Source organism: Cibotium barometz, chromosome 54 (assembly GCF_041138505.1).
Source record: "Cibotium barometz isolate CiBa-2024 chromosome 54, ASM4113850v1, whole genome shotgun sequence".
Taxonomy (NCBI): Eukaryota; Viridiplantae; Streptophyta; class Polypodiopsida; order Cyatheales; family Cibotiaceae; genus Cibotium; species Cibotium barometz.
Window position 1 is genome coordinate 30,769,988 of NC_141099.1, and position 21,680 is coordinate 30,791,667.

Below are 21,680 nucleotides of genomic sequence, written 5' to 3' on the forward strand. Positions count from 1 at the left end.
ATTCTCCTCTTTCTTAAGATCACCATTGTCAGTATGCTCTACTAGAGGCCTTGATGAAGATGGTTGTAACCCAACATCAGTATTATAACCATGGACTAAAGAAACATACAATGAAGAGAGGCTACTATCAACGATGAAATGGGAGTAACCCTCTATGTCCATATGTTCCTCTAAGGGAAACACAGAGTCCGTGCTTTCTGTCATCTATATTACTGCTTTGAGATGTTGTAGATGAGTTCCTAGAGGAAGTTTGGACTCAATGAATTTTTTGCTAACAGCACATTTTCCACGATGAAGGGGGACATGGATAGGTTGCAAGAGAGGAGATTCAAAAGACAGTTGCAAATGAACCCATAGATGGAGCACAACCTTCAAACCACTAACAAGCTTATTTAAGGGCGTGTAATATAAGACATAGGAAACAATGTAGATGTTTTTAAAAAATGGGTGCCCATCCGCCATAAAAGAATTTAAAAAAAACAATGTAGAGGTTTTTTTAAAACGGGCGCCCAGCCACCATATTGATGATCCTGAACATTTTAAAGGTCAAGGCCCAGCCGCTATTTGTTCCTCATCAATAAAAAATAGCTGAAGCCTGAAAGTGGTCTCAAATGTTTAAAAGGTCAAGGCAAATCTTAATGTGGATTATACGGCCATTTAAGTAATAAAGAGAGATAAGGGGTGTAAGAGAACGAATAAAGGGTGAAAGAGAGTGGAGAGCAAAAGAAAGAGAAAGGGTGCAAAGGAGAAGAAGCAGGCAAGGAAGAGTAACAAAGAAGCCCAAAGGAGAAGAAGAGCAGACGAATCCGTTTACGGTAATAGTATCATTCATCTCCATTTTTTGCATCAGCCTTGCCTCTGTGTTGTTTTGCAAAGATTTTATCTACAATAGACTACCTTTCTCAATTTTCCCTGGCCGCCAGACGATAGTTTTCGCCAGGAGAAAACCAATCACCATTTGTCTGAGGTCGATTTTCTCCACCTACTTCCAGCCAAGCCAACGTTTTCATCTCGCTGGGAGAAAACCAGCTGGTGGCTATCTGAGGTCAATTTTCTCTACCCGCAAGCCATAGTTTTTGCCAGACGAAAACCTGTCACTTCCAATCAAGCCATAGTTTTTGATCGGCAAAAACCTGTTGGTGTGGCTGTCACATGGCACCTTGAGTGCATTTTCTCTACCCACTTTCCAGCCAAGCCAGCATTTTCATTGGACGAAAACCAGCCAGTGGCGGTTGCGTGGCATTTCCTTCTCTCCCATGCTTCCAACCAGGACAACATTTTCGTCGGGCGAAAACCCCTCAGTTGCTGTCACACAGGGCATCAGAAGGCGCATCAAGCCCTTCTCTTACTTGCAAGCCTTATGCAATGTTTTCTTACTTAACTCATTTAATGTGCAGATGTCTTTGAGTAGTCCAGGCACACGGTACTCCCTACGATCTCAATGTAGATCATGAGAGGAAAGGGAAACAGTCAAATCATCAGACCTATCAGAGATCACCTCAAGACAAAAAGAAAAGATACCGATAAAGCCATTGCAGCCGATTCGAGAGCTCAATGATCAAGAGGCCTCTACTGGCATCTGAGAGGTGCTTGTGCAAAGTGGAGGGGTAGGTGCATCACAAGAAGCTCTCAAAGACACACCTAACAATGGAGAAAACATGCTCCAGGAGGCAGTGGCGGTACCTTCAGAAGGTCCATCAAAGTCAAAAAGGAAGAAAGTGAAAAGAAAAAGATACTCAGGAATGTGGACTACGACAAGTTTGGGAAGGTGATTCAAACTGACATCTTGCAGGATGTGATGGATAATATCAGTTTGAAGAAGCAAACAGAGCCTCCCTACATTCCCCTTTGTAGGCTTATTGTTGCCAACGAGGCCATTATAACTGTGGGTAGTAATATTTAGGAACTAGCCCAAATTTGATAGGCAAGGATATGTGTCTGGTAGGGGAGACTTCCTTGTCACATTTGGAAGGCCTAGAGAGCAACATGTGGAGGTGAGCCAAGAGGATATTTAGCATTGGGACCCTGTGTGTGTGACAAATAGTGTGTGAAGAGTTTGAGGCAGAATGTCAGCAAAACCCTTGAGTGGAAAATTATCAAAGGAAAGAAATTTCTTATTGGGATGGAAACCATCGCTTAAAAGCATGGTTGCAACACATAAGCACAGGTTCCTCATCATACTCATAAACACATATTGATTATCCATTAAATGTCAACATCTTAATTATGTTCTTTTGGTGTATATTAGCTAACCAAAAGCTGATTGTAATTTGATTCAGAATTTGGCTGACCAAGCATACAAAATTTCCTCCAGACCCAACTTCCTTCAAAATCCTTTCCTCAAAAGCCAAAAGAACCTCTCATCATCAATTCCAAGCTGACTCCCTGTTGACCCTCTTTGCTGACTAGATTCTAGCCTATCTGACCTAACTATCCCTGCTAACTCAGTTCTGAGTCAGTCACCATGACCATCCCAATGTCCTCTAGCACTTCCAATCCCTATAAACATTCAAATAACACCAAGACTCAACTTCCCAAGCCTAGAGCTGACAACAACTGTCTGACTATCCTTGGTGACTTAGTTCTGACCATCCCAGTGTCCTCTAGCACTTCCAACCCCTCAAAATCTTCAAATAACACCAAGACTCAACTTCCCAAGCCTAGAGCTAATAATAGCTGACTGATTGTCCCTGCTTACTTGGTTCTGAGTGAGTTCTGACCATCCCAGTGTCCTCTAGCACTTCCAACCCCTTAAAACCTTCAAACAACACCAAGACTCAACTTCCCAAGCTTAGGGATAGTCAGTCAGCTAACATCAGCTGACTGACTATCCCTATTGTTCTAACCATACTAGTGACCTCTATAGAGCACAGGTTCCTCATCATACTCAAAAACACATATTAATTATTATCCCATTAAATGTCAACATCTTAATTATGTTCTTTTAGTATGTAGTGTGGGCTGATAGCAAGCAAAGGCATATTAGGGTGTGCATCCTACCCAACCTTCCCATTCCACAAATTGTTTATGTGAAAATTATGTAAATGATATGATAATCTCTTTGTAGGCTTTCATGACTTGATGTGCCCCACACCATTGCACATGACAAATACTTGATGCAAAAATTTGGCCAAGCCAAGAAGGAGACCCTCAAGCGCTACTTCACCCATGAAGAACTAGTACCTCTTGAGGTGATAATGGCAAAAGAGAGAACTCGTGTTGGGATGAAGCCATGGTGTGACATGCCTATGGTGGTTTTCTCACAATTTGTGCTAAGAGTAAGCTCCTAATGGTTTTCTACTTTCATAAAATATGTTGTACACATGTAATTTGTTAAAATTGATGGGTCTTATATTCTAGGAGGAATATGACAATAAGTATCATGAGGAGCTCAGTAAGGTAGACTTTTCTACTTTGAGTCTTCAAGAATGCATAGAAGCAAAAGAGAAGTCAACAAAGAAAGCAGAAGACAGGGTGAAGAGTAGAGGCTACCAGCTCCAATCTATTGCAAATCGTGCCAATGGTGAGGGCTTCTTTTAGACTCTCTTTTCAATTGATTGGGCGGCAAAATCTCACATAGTAACTGAAGACAAACGTGGAATGCTCTCCTCGGCTAAGATATCACCTAAAAGGTACTCACTTGTCTTGTTCATATTAAATAATTTGAATTTTTATTGTTACTCTACCATATTCTTGTGGTGTGTCCAGAAAGAAAGAGGTGTTAAAGATTCTGGTGGGGGAAGAGAGGCTACAAGTAGAGCTTGGTATGCCCAATGATAACAAAGAATGATGATGTTATATTTCTAAGAAGACCTACTAGAGTCAAATGATAGACAAGCATGTGCCTGGGCCTAGATATGGAGGTGGCATCTAGTGTGCAAGTGCCTGGTGATGCTCTAAAGTTTTTTAGAGTGTGTCGCCAGTTGCACTACACATGCATTCCATTCTCTATAGAGTGAGATGAGGAGCTCCCTACTTCCCAAGAAACAAGCACAAATACACCTATCCGTTCGTTGTCTAGTGTATAGGTATGGTTCCATTTATGTCAAGAAATCATTTACATCTTCTTTTGGATAAACTTAGTCATGTTTGGTAGAGTATGTATGATTGTGTTGTGATGTGTTGTTTATGGTGGTTTACAAAGATTGAAGATGGAAAACTCCATCGGAGACTTTCCATTAGAATGCCAGGATTGGCAGAATGGGCAACCCTCAATGTACCCACATGAATGGTGGACTGGAGGTATGAATCATTGGGAGGTTATGGTTTGCCCCTTGGTGGTTGGATTATCCAAGTGATAAGATCCACCCTACTAAGATTCCCCTTCAACAACGTAAGATGTCTCAACATTTTCATGTTGCATAGACGGATGTGGACTACATTCTCATACTTTATAAATGCAACAGAGTTTGATGAATGGGTGAAGAAGAATAATCAAGAAGCAACTGATTTAGGATCTGCATCAAAGCGAAAGGAGAAAAGGACCAAGTTTTCTCAAGGCCCATGAGCAAAGAAGAACTTGCAGTTTCACGCAAGAGAGGGGAGTGAGCCCTTGTTTGTAAATTCTATGGCATTTTCTTGATTTTGTACCCTTCATTTTAGAATTGTCTACCCATGGAAGTGACACACAGGTCACCAAGTATACCATCGTGTGGTTAAAGCCGATATAGGAGAGGTTGTTCAGCAATAAACGCAAGAGAACCACATAAGTAAGCAAAAGATCTTGCATTCTTTTTTTATTTGTGTAATTTCAGCCTAAAGGGTGAGACATTGTAGTTTTTAAGTATGTTTATGCACCTTGCAGAGTAACAAAAAAGGTGAAGAGCTTCTTGAAGTTGAATAGTCCACCTGGATTTCTTTGGAAAAAGGGGATCCTACAAAGAAGATAGCCAATATAGTTTGGGTTGATTACCTAACTTCCACTCATGTATCACAATGTGGCCACAAAGTTACTGTGCCATGGTGGAATGTATTGACGCTGCCTGACTTAGTACATGGAGCTCCTACACTTGCAGACAAGGAATTAGAAGAGGAAAAAGTCAGTAGCCAGGTGTCAGCTGAGGATTGCAGATAGGTGCAGAGGGGTCCTAAAGCAAGAGTAGGAGGTGGGCTGACAATATTCAGAGCTCTTGGAGACCTGCCTTGATGCTGGAGGACATCTGAAATCATTAGTTGGGGCTGAAAGGGAGGTTGGGAGGGTAAAGAAGTACCCAAGCGAGTCAATAGAAGGGCTAGGGATAGTTATCTATCCTTCAAAACCTTCAACTGACCCTAGTTGACCACTTTCTGACCAAAAATAGCCCTCAGTTAACATAGACCAGATTCAGACCAAAACCTATCAAACTCTCAGACAGACTTCCTCCGCTACTTAAACTGTCAGATCAAACCTCACAAATGTCAAACAAGACAAGATGTACTCTTTCACATCATCAAGCTGACCAAACTTAGTTCACAACAGCTGACATCAACTGACATTAGCCAGACCCTACTGACTCCAAAACTCAAGCTTTCTGACACAAACTGAATTCAACAAATTTCAGGTCCTCACTCATACACCTAATCTCTCAACAATCTCTAACCAAACAACATATCTCAGAATATAAACAACTCATCAAACCAAACCAGAGGGAACTTTCTACATATAGATGATAAAGAAACTCACATAATCACTTTTTTCACTTCACACGTTACATATTGCTTGATTAATAATCACTTGCAAGAGGGTACTACATTTATAAGATATCATTTCACATTGAATCGGGTGGAAAAACATTAGCCACCATGAGGTTGCCAAAGTACAACTGGTGTAACCACTAAGCTCACCAAACCGACTCAAAATAAACTTAATCTAGACAAAAAGCTCACCAGAATATAAGTGGCATAACTATGAAGCTCACCAAATTTATTCAAGCTTACCTCATCAAGCTCTCAAAAAAGTATCATCTGTATACACCCATCTTGGGGTATACTTATCATCTTTGTACAACACGCATTCATTATCTATCATCTCATTGTGTGCTCTCTTGAGCTTCTCCACTATGTGTGTGTATGTATGCGGGTGCGCACATTCGTGCAACCCTATTTCTAACACAAATTGGTTATCTCCATTCTTTTCAATTCCATAAGAATTCATAGGCCAAATTACAGTCATAATGTAGAGCTGTTTGGACTATATTTGGATCAAAGGCTTTAATTAGCCAAATTCTCATTGTTTTCCAAAGTTTTGAATGTGCATTGCTTTATAAACATAAATATGGTGTAATTGCAATCCATCTTAGGCTAAAAAACCAATTAGAACTAAAAAAAATAGTCTTAATGAAAATTCTAAGGTATTTAGCTGTCTCAAAAAATTTAACTTTGAGGATTTTTATAACTAATCAAACAATCATAGACTAGGGCCAAATCTTGCACACATGTTCTATACAATGTTTAATGCATTTTGTGAGAGCCAATCACATAAACATCTATCCTTTTAGGCACTATGTTCTTCTAGATGAAAGTGGATAAATTTTAAACCATATTTATTACTATAGAATAAGAGACTACTTGATACATTTTTAAACATCTCATAAGGCTTTAAATGGAATGTCTAGTGATTTTATATAATAATATTTTCATAAGTTTCTCACTCGATGATCTAAACATATGTAAGGGTTTATATACACTATTTTGTTATCAATGCAATTTTGAAAGTTGAGACCATCACCTTGTTTTCTAACTAAATTGAAATGTTTAGATATGAATTTTTGACCGATTACTTTAGTGAAGATTGATTTATAAGTATAACTAAAGTAAATCACCATATAAGGTCACACTATTGTCATATTTTGGGTGTTAAAGACTAACAACTAAAAAGAGATTCTAAGAAGGAAATTTAATTGAATTAATTATTAATATAGTACATTTTTTGTTATGAAAAAACTCTCTCTCGTCTCTTAAATACTATTTAAGGTTTAGAAGAAATTTATAATGAGTTGAGATCATTTTTTTCTTGCTTGTAGGAACCTACTTTATAAATTCGTAACCTATTTGGATTAGAATGATATACCTCTACTTATTATGACTTATCAATTATATTTAAGGTTATTTTTATCATTTTTATAATTTTCTAAGGTTGTCACATTCATGAATACATGCCTTAGAAGAGAAATGCTAAAATATCACTCCCATTCACAAGATATTAATTTTTAGCAAACCCTTGAAAAGATATATTTATGTCTTGCTAATCTACCAAACTAGTGCTAATACATCCGAGGTTTAAATTGAAAAAAAAACAATAAAGTTAACACATCTAAGGCTCTGTTTTTTGGAGTGTGCCATCCAAATCAACACTGGATAATATTGGATGATCCTAATAGCTTATCTAGAATGGATGAAAGAACGAAGCTATGCCCTAGGCTCGATTGCACACAATATGTTCAAGTCAAGAGCTTACCTTCTTAGCATTGCTTAATCAAGTATCATTGGTTCTTGCCTTTGAGCTGCAAATGCAACTACCCTATGATGTGGGTGCGCTAGCTCGCGCCCTCACCTTGTTGTTGTCACACTAGAATGCTCTATAGTATGGGGGTGAAGGTAGAGCTCTCTTTGCACAGATGGAGGCAAGAAGAGATAGCCTTCATGGTGGTTCTCTCTCACAAAAGGTGGATGGAGAAGAAGCTAATGAGAGGGAGTAACCTACAACCAAACCTACTCATACAAGCAAGCATGCAAGAATCCAATAGCATTCAAGCAAACAAGGGTAGAGAAGAGAAGAGCTCACAAGTTGCCTATTGCAAGGAAATTATATATGTGCAAGGAAATTATATATTGCAAGAAAGCTGTCTATTGGCAAGGAAATTATATATGTGCAAGGGAATTAATATGTATTGTAAGTAATCTATTGTAAGGGAATGAATATGTATAGCTTATTGGTCAAAATTGACTTATATACAAGTGAATAATTTTCACATTAGGCTGACCAAAACTTGAAAATGGTATGGTCACTATTACTAGTCTTAAGTATGTACACAAAGTCCTTAGATTTTCCATATTTGACATTAAGCTCGTGGTAAGACTGCTTTATATGTTCAAGTGCCATCATATAAAAGATAAGTGCATGTTTGAGCAGGTGAGATGGCAAATGATAGGACGAGATTAAAGGATTTTGTTTCACTTTAAGATGCCAATCCCATGCACCTTCACAAAAAAATAACATTTGGTTTCTTTATCTTCTCTGAAAATTAATAATTAAGGGTAGAAGAACCCAACATTCTTTGAGTATTGCCGAATCAAGTGTTGTTGGGTCTTGCCTTTGAGCTACAAATGTAACTCCCCTGTGATATGGGCGCATTAGCTCATTCATCGCTGCCACCACACTCTCACTCTGTTATCACACTGGAACATCCTCACTCTGTTATCACACTAGAATAATCCATAGCTATGGGGGTGAAGGAAGAGCTCTCTTTGCATAGATGGAGGTAAGAAGAGCTAACCTTCACGATGGTTCTCTCTCACAAAAGGTGGATGGAGAAGAAGCTAATGAGATGGAGTAACCCAAAGGCAAACCTATTCATACAAGCAAGCATGCAAGAATCCAATAGCATACAAAAAAACAAGGGTAGAGAAGAGAAGGGCTCACAAGTCATCTATTGCAAGGGTAGCTTATTGTAATCTATTGCAAGGGAATTAATATGTATAGCTTATTGTAATCTAGTGCAAGGGAATTAATATGTATTGTAAGTAATCTATTATAAGGGAATTAATATATATTGTGACTAATTTTCACACTAGGCTGGTCAAAACTTAAATATGGTCCGGTCACTATGATTGGTCTTAAGCAAGTATGTACACAAAGTCCTTAGATTTCTTATATTTGACATTAAGCTCATGGTAACTTCGCTTTATATGTTCGAGAGTCAACTTATAAAAGATAAGTGCATGTTCGAGTTGGTAAGATGGCAAACTATAGGAAGAGATTGAAGGGTTTTTTTCCCCTTTAAGATGCACCTAAAAGAAAATTTAACATTTGGTTTCTTTATCTTTGATTCTCTAAAAATTAATTGAATCGTATGACATGGGTATTTACTGATTATAGTTGATGGTAAACTAAGAACTTGAGGAAGAAGTAAGTCGCCATGGCTCTCAGCAACTTCTTGTTGACGGTGATGGGGGTAGGGGCCGTGTGGGTACTCATCAGGGGTGACCTCCGCCAGTCCTCGGCCGTCCTCAGTAGGAACGTGCGCCACATCCGCAACTGGCTCGAGAAGGAAGCCGCGGCCGGCTCTACAGCAGAGAGAGAGTAAGTTGTCTAACGGGTTGGTTTCCTTTAATTAGGGTTTTCAGGCATTACAGGCCACGATAATTTTCCTTTAGCTTTGTGGGTTAGGGTTTTTTCTTGGCATGCGTTAGGATTTTGGAGATGTCTCTCGGTATATATATATGTATGTAAGTATGCATGTATGGATGTGTCTTTCTCTATATCAAAGATGAAAGGTTCTGGAGCTATGCCACATTGACACGTTCATGTGTATGGAAAACTGAAAGGTTGCTCTCAATGCATTGATCTTCCTCTTTATTATGGGGCATTTAAGAAATTTCATGCCCTTACCTAGCTAAGCTCTCTTCATGGGCATGGTACCAACCCCATGAGTTTGCTGAGGGTCCGTCACGCAGACCTTTATTTTTATTTTTTTTGCAAGAAAGAAACTTCTCTTAAGGATGAAAGAATCAATACAGAATCATGGCCAGGAGCTGGAAATCCTCATCACAATGTGTAAGGTAATAGTCATGGGCGCGGTGATGCCAAGAGAGTTGAGTGGGAGTCGAAGAGAAGGTCCCATGATCCCACTCCCTCATGAAGAGGATGCGCTTTGCTTGTCTTGATCTACAGTGCCCTTGTATAAGGGCCCAAGGTGCCATAAGGGTATTAATAATATCTACACAAATGGTAAAAATGCACCGAGTGTCATGAATTTGAGTCTCCTCCATACATCTAGCCTTCCATATATGCTAGGCAAGGATGCTAACAATAAACTCCAAGGTGGTAAAAGTCTTTGTAGGGACAATGTGATGTGCGAATGAGGAATATCTTGAAGTGAGTAGCAGTGGGCACATGATGATGGTAGAGTCATGGTCCTCGCCCTCAAAGAAAACCTCACCCCATGAAATGTGCTAGTGAGCCATTTATGGGAGATAGCTGCATCAATATGCTCAATCCCTTTGTGATCCCCCCAAGGTGTTGGGCGGAGGTATCTTTTTGATCCATGGGAAGACTTCGGAGAGTTGTTCAATGCTTGACTGTCCGTGCACATGAATAAAAAGACATTAACAAAAACATCAAGGAACATACGTGATGATTAACCTTACCACAAACAAAAGACAACTTTGTTGAAGGTGTGACAAAGCCCAAAGCTCATATATGAGCTATGTCCCAAAGCTCATATATGAGCTATGTCACTTACAGAACGGCCTGTCACGTGCATCTCGCACTTGGATGCCACGTAGACATATCTGAACAAGAAGGTCCAGGACCTGGAGTGGAAATTGGTCCCATGTGAGCCCAGTCCGGGATGAGTCAACCAAGGTTTCACTCTATGCGTCCGAGGTCAGATGTGCATTGTCCTGCACATGAAGTAGTGCCATGGTCACCATGAAACTCGTTTCACGTTTCAGCATTGAAACTGTCAGAATACGCAGCGGAGATGATGACAAAATCTGGAAACACAACAGCAAGTGCAGAAAAAGACAGCAATGGAGAGAGAGGCGTGTAATTCTACTATATATACATAAGAAGAATCCCGAATACAAGATGAATGTGACAAGGGACTGTTGGGCCATTTTATATGGCCCCCATAATGCAGTCGACCTGTTCCAGAGGCAGCCGATAGGCACTATACCTCCACGACCAGCCAAAAAACCAGTCGGCCAGCTGCAGGGGTGTCGGCAGCACCAGCATGAACAAATGCAGTCGGCCAGCATTAGAGGTCCTCGTGCCACCACAGGGCTGCCACCCAAGCCACAGAAAAATAGGGAAAAATGGGGGAAAAATACGGGGAGTGAGGAAAAATAAGAAAACACCTACAAAGGGTGGGCACACCCACAACAGAGGCCTTGGTGTCTGGTAAAGACAGGAGATGACTTCTAACACCCCCCCTCAACTCCTGGATGTGAAACCAACCACAGGGAGCTGGGGTGCCCACTGTCGCCTGAGCAAACCCTGAGATAGCGACTTCGTGAAGAGGTCCACTGTACTGTCCTTTGTCGAACAGAACTCTAGCAAGATGTCATCAGCAACAATCTTTTCACGAACAAAGTGCCTCTGGGTGACCGTGGGTTCCTCCAGTGGAAGCCCAATCCTGCCATGTAACCTCACCACCTCACAAGCAGTACCACAAGCAACCCGGTACTCTGCCTTTGTCGACGACAAGGCAAAAGGTGACTGTCTCTTACTGCTCCATAAAACTGCTCTTGGGTTTGAAGTAGATCTCCTCATGTCTGGATCTCCTCTCCAATCTGAGTCACTCCGATCGTGGAGTCGGACTCCATCCATCAACCCCCCTCCTGTGTAAAAGAGTCCATGATCCTTCGCATGGTGCAGAAACCACAAGATACGCAATCCTGCCTCCCAAAGAGTCATCTGCAAACAGAGCTCAACAGCCTCATCAGAAAGCTCTCGTCCAATCTGGTATCCATCAACCAAATCAATGAACCATTCTGCTTTCGAGTCAAAGAGGCATCACACTGCTCACAAGGATCAACACCTGTTACGGTGGAAAGCGAAGTCCTGGAAACCTACTGAAGACCACGCAAGGCCTTCTGATACCTGTCAACCACCTCCTTGTTGGGTTTTATGCTGTGTATGCACCCAGAGGAGTGCTAGTGATCATCAGTAGATTACTGGGGCACTTTTTACTTCAGTTTTAGTGGAGGTTTTTTTCCCAGTTTAGCTTAGTTTCACTTATAAGCAGTTTATAAGTGTTTTGGTCCACCCGGCACATTTTATGGCCGGACATGTGAACACATCTTTTTAGGTCACTTTATTATGTGGCTATTGTACTTCACATCATAATCTGAATACACACAAAGAGTCGTGTTCTCTCTGTGCTTCTCCACGCCTGTGTTTGCAGCACCTCCAAACCCTAACCCTAACAGTCCAAGGCCTTCATTTGGTATCAGAGCATCGTTGGCCTGCCCTTGCCCTGCCCGTACACTGCAGCCTTCCGTACTGCACTGACCTTACAGCCTCGCCAGCAACAGCCCGTACACTGCAGTCTTCCGTACCAGTCAGCGCCGACAGCAGCTACTGTATTGTTTCCGTACACCTGTGCTTCCGTACAAGTCAGTGCCGCCTTCAGTACCATACTGTACCTGGATACAGTCGTCTGCAGTTGACGTGTACCTGCTGTGTATCTGGTAGCCCTACTCCGTACAGTCTTCCATACACACCTGCGCAGACAGTCGTACAGCTGTTAGTACAGGCGACCAACAGCATTTGGTGTTCCGTACCTGTTTTGTACTAGTCAACAGTACTTGTTGTTCCGTACTGTACCTGCTCGCCCAGCTCCAGTACTACTTCCGTACAGTACTAGTCGACTGTACCTGCACAATTATGACAGGCCCTATGATTGCCAGTGTATTGCTGCTGCCGGGGTGCCATCTATCTCTGGCATTTGGATCTTGCGGCCTAGCCACGCTATATATGCAAAGAAGGGAGCATCCAGAGTCTCCTCCCGATCAGCGGGGTCATGCCAAATCCACTCGCCCAAGTCCCACTATACACGCGTGAGAGGTCAACATTCCCATATCCATAGCCGCCAAAATCTCTCCTTGGCCACCTTGGCCGGTGGCGGGTCGATGTGCCACTCCCGTGCCTAAAATCCAATCACCCTCACTCTCTGTAGGGTACATCCATTGAAATCCTCTAAGGGAAGCTTGGATCTCTCTAATCTACCATTGGATCCAATAGAAAGAGTAAGCAACCCATTGTCCTCGTCTGCACCATGAACTGCCACAAGAATATCATGCCTGGTAAACACGCCTAGCCACACTGGAGGAGTCGGGTTTGGGATAGGAGTCAATCACTCCTGAGGAATAGATGAGTCGATGTCGATGCTAAGCCCGTCTCTGCCTGGATTCCTGTCAAGCCTCTCTCCTGCACCTTTGAGGGTAATTGTCTGTGTGCGATCCAGTCGCCTAGGAACCTGGCACGCCTAGTGTTAGGTTCTCGTAATACCACTACGGGCATTACCACAGGAGGGGACGGCCTCTGGCTCACCACCCAGCCATAGAGGAAGAATGAGGATTGCCCCTCATCCCCCAGGCTATATAGTGTGTGGCCTGCCGTCCACACTAGCCTGGCCGCCCATGACTCCGCATGGGCGTCCTCTCTCACTGAACCCCGGATGGCCACATCCTTGGCCATCCGGTCTGCCGTCGGTCACAGGCGTTACAGCCTACGTGACATTACCCCCCCCCCCCCCCCCCCCCCCTTAAGAAGAGTTTTCGTCCTCGAAAACAAACTAGGGAAACCTCTTGGAAATTGCACTACGGTGTTCCCAAGTAGTTGCCTCTTCATCCCTGTCTGTCCATTTAACAAGTACCTCCTGGTACACTTTATGTCGGGTTTGTCTGTCACGATACTCTAGAATCTTTTCAGGTTCATGTGGTATCTTTGGTGGCTCTATCAAGTCCACCAAAATCTCTGGAGAAACTGCGTTCTCTAACCCGTGAACTGATTTCTTCAGTTTACTGACATGGAAGACTGGATGGACTTGAGAACTCTCCGGTAACTCAAGTTTATATGCTACGTCCCCAATCTTCTTAAGGATTTTAAAAGGACCACAATATCTCGGAGAAAGTTTATCACACTTTCCCGTTTTCATGGTTTCTGACTGCCCAAGAACCTTAAGGAATACAAAGTCACCTTCTGCAAAGATCACCTTTCTACGTCCTTTATCCGCATAAGTTTTAGCGCGATCCTGAGCGCTACGAATGCTCTCACGTGCAGCTCTGAGCATATCATTCATATCTTCATGGAAATCCTTGACAGATTGAATCTTCTCCTTTTCTAGGCCTACAGCCATCGGAGATCTCAGCTGGAATCCATACATTAACATGAATGGTGTAAATCCAGTCGCTGAGTGTTTGAAGCTGTTATAGGCAAACTCCAATAAGGGCAAGTACTCTTCCCAACTAGATTGCTTCTTACTAACATAAGAACGCAACATATCCTCTAGAATTTGGTTAACTCTTTCAGTTTGACCATCAGACTCTAGATGATCTGCCGTACTCATAGTCAGAGTAGTATTCAACTTTTTGAAGACTTCTCTCCAAAAATGACTGTTGAACTTTCTATCTCTATCTGACACTATATCTGCGCGCAGGCCATATAGCTTGTAGAGATGTTCAATAAAGAGTTTTGCCAACTCTGGCGTTTTAACAGTTTTCTTCGTGGCGATAAACTTTGCCATTTTAGTTAACCTGTCCACTTTCACCCACACTGAGTCATTCCCTCGACTCGTCTTGGGTAAACCGGTAATGAAATCCATGGAAATGCTTTCCCATTTCCTTTGAGGAATCTCCAGCGGATGGAGTAGTCCTCCAACCTTAAGACGTTCATGTTTATTGACCTGGCACTTACTGCATTTCAGCACATACGTCTGGACGTCCTTAAACAAACTAGGCCAATAAAACTGTCTTTTTACTAGTGCATAGGTCTTCTGAATCTCGGATGACCCGCACTTGGACTATCATGACTTTCTTTAAGAATTTGGGCCCAAAAGTCACCAATAGTTGATACACATACTCTATCCTTGTAGAGTAAGTACCCGTCGTCAATGAAGTAATTAGCATATTTCTCCCCCCGACGAAGTTTCACACTCCCCATGGCAGTCAAAGGTGATGAAGGGCCTACGTCAGAGCTCTCCAACTCCAAACTATACCCAGAAGACACGGCTAGTCTCTTCGGACTAACTCTCGCTTCCCTTCCCGTTGCACCTTCGGCCAGTCTCTCCGGACTAGCAATCTGTGCCAACGAGGGAGGTGGTCGCGTCTGTGAAGAAGTGCGTACGCGTACAGCGCGCCAGACCTCTGTAAAAGATGGATTGTGCTCACATAATCCACGTAGTGACTCTAAGAAATCATTCTTGAAGACTGTGAAACTAAGTTCATTAATCTGTGGCATGCGACTAAGTGCATCTGCCACCACGTTATACTTACCTTTCTGGTAACGTATCTGAAGGTCAAACTCCTGGAGAATCTCCGCCCACCGAGCTTTTCTACCCTTCAGTTCATTTTGAGTTGAAAGCCATTCCAGACTTTCATGGTCCGTCCGGACCTCAAAAGTAGCACCATATAAATAGTGTCTCCACTTTCATGGTCCGTCCGGACCTCAAAAGTAGCACCATATAAATAGTGTCTCCACTTTTTCAGTGCATGAACTATTGCTAGTAACTCTCGCTCGTAAGCCGAGTAGTTACGCTGCGCACGATCTAACTTTTTACTCTCAAATGCAATTCGGCGTCCCCTTTGCATAAGTACGGTCCCAATGGCCTCATTACTAGCGTCTGTTTCCAAGATAAACGGCTCATTTGGATCGACAATAGTCACAATTAATCAAATAAACAGGAGCTACCAAAACAAAAAAGAGAAACGACACCTGTTGGCTCCAAAGCTTGGCACCCCTTTCGGTACTTCTTTATTCAATCTCAATGGAAAGATTTAGATGATTACAACATGGCCATCCATGGCTTGTATGTCTGCAAGTCCAATCTGCCAATCCTCAGGACCTTAGCATAGAGGTTACACAGCCTTGTGTCCCAAGAACACCACACTGTTATCACCTCTAATCTGCTAAGCTTGTACATCCATGAGGCTTTGAATAAGCATCTGACTGTACCATGCACATAGCCATAATCTCGGCCATGAAAACCAGTCCACAAACTCATCCAAAACAGCCCACAAACTTGTCCAATTTCCACCCTTTGAACTGCCAAACCCTTCCTCTCACAAAGGGCTAGAGAGAACCACTCTTGAGCAGTCTTGAGCCAGTGAAAAGAGAGACTTCAAAAGACATCACCTGCAGTCCCACTTGCTCACAAAAAAAGAGAAACTTACAGTCTTGATGTCGGTTTCCACAAGGAAGAAAAGACTCGAGGAAAAGCCCCGAACTGTCTTGTCCTCTTGTCTTGCAACCGGAAGAGGGAGAAAACTTGTGAGAGCGCTGTCCAGCCTTGTGTTCCCTTCTCACAACTCACACTTCCCAACTGACAACCATCTTCTTGCCAAAAGCAAAGGAGAGAGAAGAAAGAAAGAACCTGCTGGCGCCTGTACCTTCTGCAATTCAGCAGCCAACTAGTTCTCCAAGAGCCAAAGGGAAAAAGAGAGAAGAAAAGAGGCCTGTATCTCTGTTATGTAGTACAGCACAGAAGCCAGCCTGTGACTCATAGAACCAGTCGCCTGTATCTCCCCTGTAGTACAGCAGCCAGTCAAGGAAGCTTAGCCCATACACAACTTCTTCCAAAAACAGAGGTGCAGCCAGATGCGCAGACCCCTGGCAGGCCTGTACTCAGCGCGCTGCCCACCCTGTGATCAGCGCTGCCTGCCTGTATGAGCTTTTCTCCTGCATGCGCCTGTTTTCAGAAAATCTCTCCTCTCCCTTGCACTGCCCACCAGCCTTCTTTTTCCAAAAAGCTAGAGAGAGATAGAGAGGGAGGCATGTACTCTAAAAGTGGAGTAGCCCCCTCTCCCCATAAATATCCTAGGGGCCTCATAAAGTTATTCAAACCTTTCTAGGGGCCACTTATGGATTTTGAAACCCACTAGGGACCACCCAAGGTTATGAACCTTAAAAACTTTATTCCCTTGGTCCCCCTTCACACTTGGGGGTCCGCATGTTAACTTTTTGTCCGGTCCGGCCACCCAAGTATGAATCGTGAAATATATAACTTACTAACCACCATGCTCACACTTATGCTGCATGAATTTAACAGGGTCATGACACACACCCCTCTTGAAAAATGGCAAGCGTCCTCGATTGCAATCTGGTGATACAGTAAGACATCCAAAGCGGAACCACACTGATAACAAAGGCTGCCCAATGCAGTAAGATATCAGCCATGTGATCCAACTAAAAGTGAAATGTACAATATGGCAAGATCTCTGTAACTCGCAGCGGCGGGTGCCCGGGGGACTAGGGCCTTTGACACACTTGTTGATACCATCAATGCATATTAAAACACTTAAACATGGCCACAGCCTTAACACATATCCATCATCACTTTGCATAAAACATAAAGCTGGACAAAACATCCACAAATGCTGAAAATGGAGCTTGCACGTGTGACCCCGCATAGAGGCCGGAATGGGCCGACCTCCCCCCCCTTGGAGTATTTTATTACCCAAGGAGAATAATATCATGTACAAGCTTTGAGGGCCTTACTCTCCCCACGGGAGATGCCGGATTATCCCTATACAAATGCCATAACACAGCCCAACACAAGGCTACCAAGCCGGAACATAGGTTGTAGAAATGCCGGGCCAACAATATAATCCATATACCTCCGTGTGGGTACTGATTCTTCCCCAAAAACCACGGGTCTTCATGCAATAGAAAGGGTACAGCAAGTACAACTCTCCATTCAGCCGGTACAGTAGGTACAATGGTTGGTACAACCGGTACGGTGGCTAGTACAGCAGGTACAACAAGTACAAAAGCTGGTACAGCCGGTACAATGGGTGGTACAGCAAATACAAAAGCTGGTACAGCCAGTACAAAGGCTGGTACAGCAGGTATAGTGGCTGGTACAGCAGGTACAACAAGTACAGAAGCTGGTATAGCCGGTACAATGGGTGGTATAGAAAGTACAGAAGCTGGTACAGCCAGTACAAGGGCTGGTACAGCAAGTACAAAATGTTGGTACAACAAGTACAATGGCTAGAAATCATAATAAATGATTAAATACCCTTGCCTTCAGTATTTCTTCGTGATGGAAGCCTCCAAAACAGTCCCCAACAGTCGGTATTCTTCATGGGCAGCCTTCAAGCGAGAGAGAAAGAGAGTAGCCATCATTAGAGAAACCTTCAACGGTGGTAGAGGCTAGTGTGCAGCAAGAGAGCCTCTATTAATGAAGAGAGAGGGCTCCAATTTATAGATTTGGGCCTCCCATGAGCTAAAATGGCAAGAGAAGGCTACAATGACAAGTGGAGAGCCACACAATAGCTGAAGTGACAAGTGTGGGGCCACTTGTCTCACTTTGATCCATTTTCTAACAAGTGTCAGGCCACTTGTCTCACTTTGATCCACTTTCTTGCCACATGTCCCAATCTAAGAGATGGATTCTCCCATAATCTTTAGCTCTAAAAATATCCCAACTAGTAGACATTCTGTCATAGGCACTTTGCCAACTCTTGGTATCTGCTCAATTCCAGATGTAATGACGCGAACAGAATTTCCATCGGAGTCGGGCCAAAAATAGCAACTCTCCTAAATTTTAGGAGTGTGGTCCTTTGTATTCTAGGATAATCCCCCATTCCCAAAGCTTGTACTTTCCAAATATTCAAACATCCTGGAGTCCACCAGACCCCTTTTATACTGGGAAATGTCCTGGCTGGTGACAATCTCTCTAAGCCATGCATATGTAGCAACATTCACTGCAAACCAATGGTGTAGTATACCACTGTGAACCATACACAACCACAACATCCAATGTGACTAGTACACATATATCATAGAAGTCCCATAAACAGATGTACTATCAGCCATCAGTACCTTCAGGTGAGACAAAAGCTGCACCAAGCGACCTCTAGATGTCATTTGAGCCTGTCTGTATCAAGGGAGCGGAGGTGCTACCCCCCTCTTGAGCATCAGGCCATGCTCTAGACCCATGCTCTGCTGAACCTGAATGAGCCGTAACAAGAGTCGGCTCCAACTCAAAGGCATCGAGATAAAGCTACAAAACCTAAGGTGAATCTGCTAAGTCACCTTCCTCCATCCACTTCGCATCCATCGGTGAATAGTTCTTAAACTTCACAAGATAGCAACGGGAAATTTTACCTCGTACCTTTCTTTCCTTATGTGCCAGTATCTGCTCTGGAATAAGAACCTCATCAAGTTCCTCAACTTCCGACTGAGCCTCATCTGATACATCCTCAAGCACATCCCCATGGAAAGATCTAAGTAGACTCACATGAAATGCATTGTGAATCCTCCAATGATCTGGTAGCTTCAAACCATAGGCCACCTCACCAATATTTCCAATACCTAAAAAGGTCCATAATAGCGCATGCTCAACTTAGGAAATAAGCGCTCTTTACCCTTTATCTTTTTGAGTCTAGCTTTCTCAAATCGCAAAAGAACCCAATCATCCAATGCAAACTCTAATGCACGTCTGTGACGGTCTGCTGCTTTCTTTTGCTTTTGCTGAGTTTTCTGGAGTGCCAACTTAACTCTCCTATAAGCTTCATCCATGTTCTCCACACACTGGTCAGCCTCAAAGATCTTATCCTTTGTGTGCAAAATAGGTGGTACCTTCTTCCCTCCTTCCACAATCTCAAAAGGCGCCTTGCCCGTCGAGATATGGACGGTGTTGTTATGAGCAAACTCCACCAAAGGAAGATACTTTTCCCATTGTTGCTTGTGGTCTGACACATAACACTTAAGAAGATCTAACACTGTGGAATTAGCCTCTTCTGACTGACCATCTGTCTGTGGATGAAACAATGATGAAAACTTAAGAGTTGTATCCATGTTGTCAAACAACCCTCTCCAAAATAAACTCGTCATTCGTGGATCACGGTCACTAATGATAGACGACGGCATGCCATGATACTTGAAGATGTTCGCCATGAACAACTTCACCATGTGATCAACTTTGATCATCTTACGCACGGGAATGAAATGAGCCTGCTTACTGAACCTGCATATGATAGTCCAAATGCCATCATTCCCTGTTTGTGTCCTCAGAAGATCAAATATAAAATCCATGGCAATGCTCTCCCATGGTCTATCTGGAATAGGTAAAGGCTGAAGTAACCCTGGTGTCTTCTGACGGTCAAACTTCACCTTCTCACATACGATGCATTGCCTAACAAAAGCATCAACATCTCTTCTCAAGGTCGGCCAACAAAAGAAAGCCTCAACTGCCTTTACCGTGGCGTCGATACCTCTATGACTTGCATACGGTGGAGCATGACTTTCAATCATAACCTTGAGTCGTAACTGCCTGGTAACAGTCTACCATGTGTCGACAAAAAGCCATCCCTGAGAGTATAATGATCATGCCGTTGACCCTCAGACATCTGATCATAGACCCTTCCAAAATCCTCATCTTGGCATACTGCTCTTTCATCTCATCAAGCTCATGATGATAAGCAAGTGAAACTTCTGAGATCTGTGGCTTGCGTGACAAGGCATCTGACCACAACATTCTTTTTGCCTTCCACATGAACAATTTGAAAGTGGAACATAGACAGAAAGTTCGCCCATCTCATATGCTTCTCAGAAAGTTTAGTTTACGTAAGGAAATAACGCAAGGTCTGATGATCTGTCTGCACAGTGAAATCAATCCCACGCAAATAGTGTTTCCATGTAGAAAGAGCATGAATTACAGCCAACATCCCTTTCTCATAAACCTATAAATGCTTCTCGGCATTCTGTAAAATACGACTCTCATAGGCTCACATGTCCTTCTTGCATGAGAACTGCCCCAGTGCTGTTCCCACATGCATAGTTGTTACGAGGCGCGCCTCTAACGGTTAGAGGCGTCCAAGGTGTACGACTGCCTGATCGAGGCGTCCACGAAACCCAAAAAAAAAAAAAGTTGGTTTGAGTCTTTAGATGGGGGCTTTAAGGGCCCAAGGCAGCCCCTCTCACACACACTGTCACGTGCATCCCACACACATTGTCACGTGCATCCCACACTTGGATGCCACGTAGACATATCTGTACAGAAGGTGCAAGACCTGGGATGATGAACTGGTCCCATGTGAGCCCAGTCCGGGACGAGTCAGCCAGGGATCCATCTCAGTCGTTCGAGGTCAGGTGTGCATTGTCCTGCACAGGAGTCCAAGGTAAGGTGTGCACTGTCCTGCACATGAAAACAGAGCCAGTCCGTGTGAGTCTCCCTCAAGAATGATGTCAGTGATTCTGTGTATCTCGTATGGTACCAGATGCCAGATCATTGTGTAGTTAGTTAGGGTTTGCTTTTAGAACAAGGGGCCAGCCCATAGGGCTACCCCAGGTCTTTGTGTGGACATGGGGATAGTGTGAAACCACCCCCGTGAGGGGGCCAGGAAGGCCTTGGCTGAACCCACCAGCCATGGAGGGGCTGTAGGACAGCCCTAGGGGCAGGCTAAGGGCAAACATTCAGGAGTTACAGTCTTTGTATGGCTGGAGGGCGGGTATGGGGCAGCCCATACAGGCTGCCCAGCCCCTAGACTGTTTGCAAAACAGTGTCCAGCCCATGTAGAAGCATGCGCCTCATGTCCAACCAGCCAGGAAGAGATGCGTAGACTTTATGGGATTTTTTCCAGCATTTAATGCTGAATTTACAGTCGTGGGACATTTTGTTGCTGGCTGCCTGGATTTATAGCTGGCCGACTGCCCTTTGTGGAGTAGTATAAATAGGAGAGCCCACAATCCCATTGTTTCATCTCATTTTTTCACCAAGAGCTCAAGCATACAAGGGCTAAACAAGCCAAGA

At 43.3% G+C, this 21,680-nt stretch overlaps 1 protein-coding gene and 1 long non-coding RNA gene across 4 annotated transcripts in view; both read left to right on the plus strand.

Moving 5' to 3' along the window:
- The first annotated feature begins 702 nt into the window (after positions 1-702).
- On the plus strand, positions 703-2,232 carry LOC147608034 (uncharacterized). The gene is made up of 2 exons (XR_015264646.1): positions 703-815; positions 1,398-2,232. It is a non-coding gene; the product is annotated as an uncharacterized LOC147608034 (long non-coding RNA).
- Positions 2,233-9,029: 6,797 nt separating this feature from the next.
- Positions 9,030-21,680, plus strand: part of LOC147608035 (uncharacterized) — a 29,926-nt gene continuing 17,275 nt past the window's right edge. Inside the window, exon 1 of one of the 3 annotated variants that reach the window (XM_086789975.1) lies at positions 9,030-9,280. In XM_086789975.1, the coding sequence (XP_086646101.1) occupies positions 9,117-9,280 (164 nt within the window). In that variant the 5' untranslated portion in view covers positions 9,030-9,116. The remainder of the gene's footprint in view (positions 9,281-21,680) is intronic. The other 2 variants (XM_086789977.1, XM_086789976.1) reach the window with 2 other exon arrangements.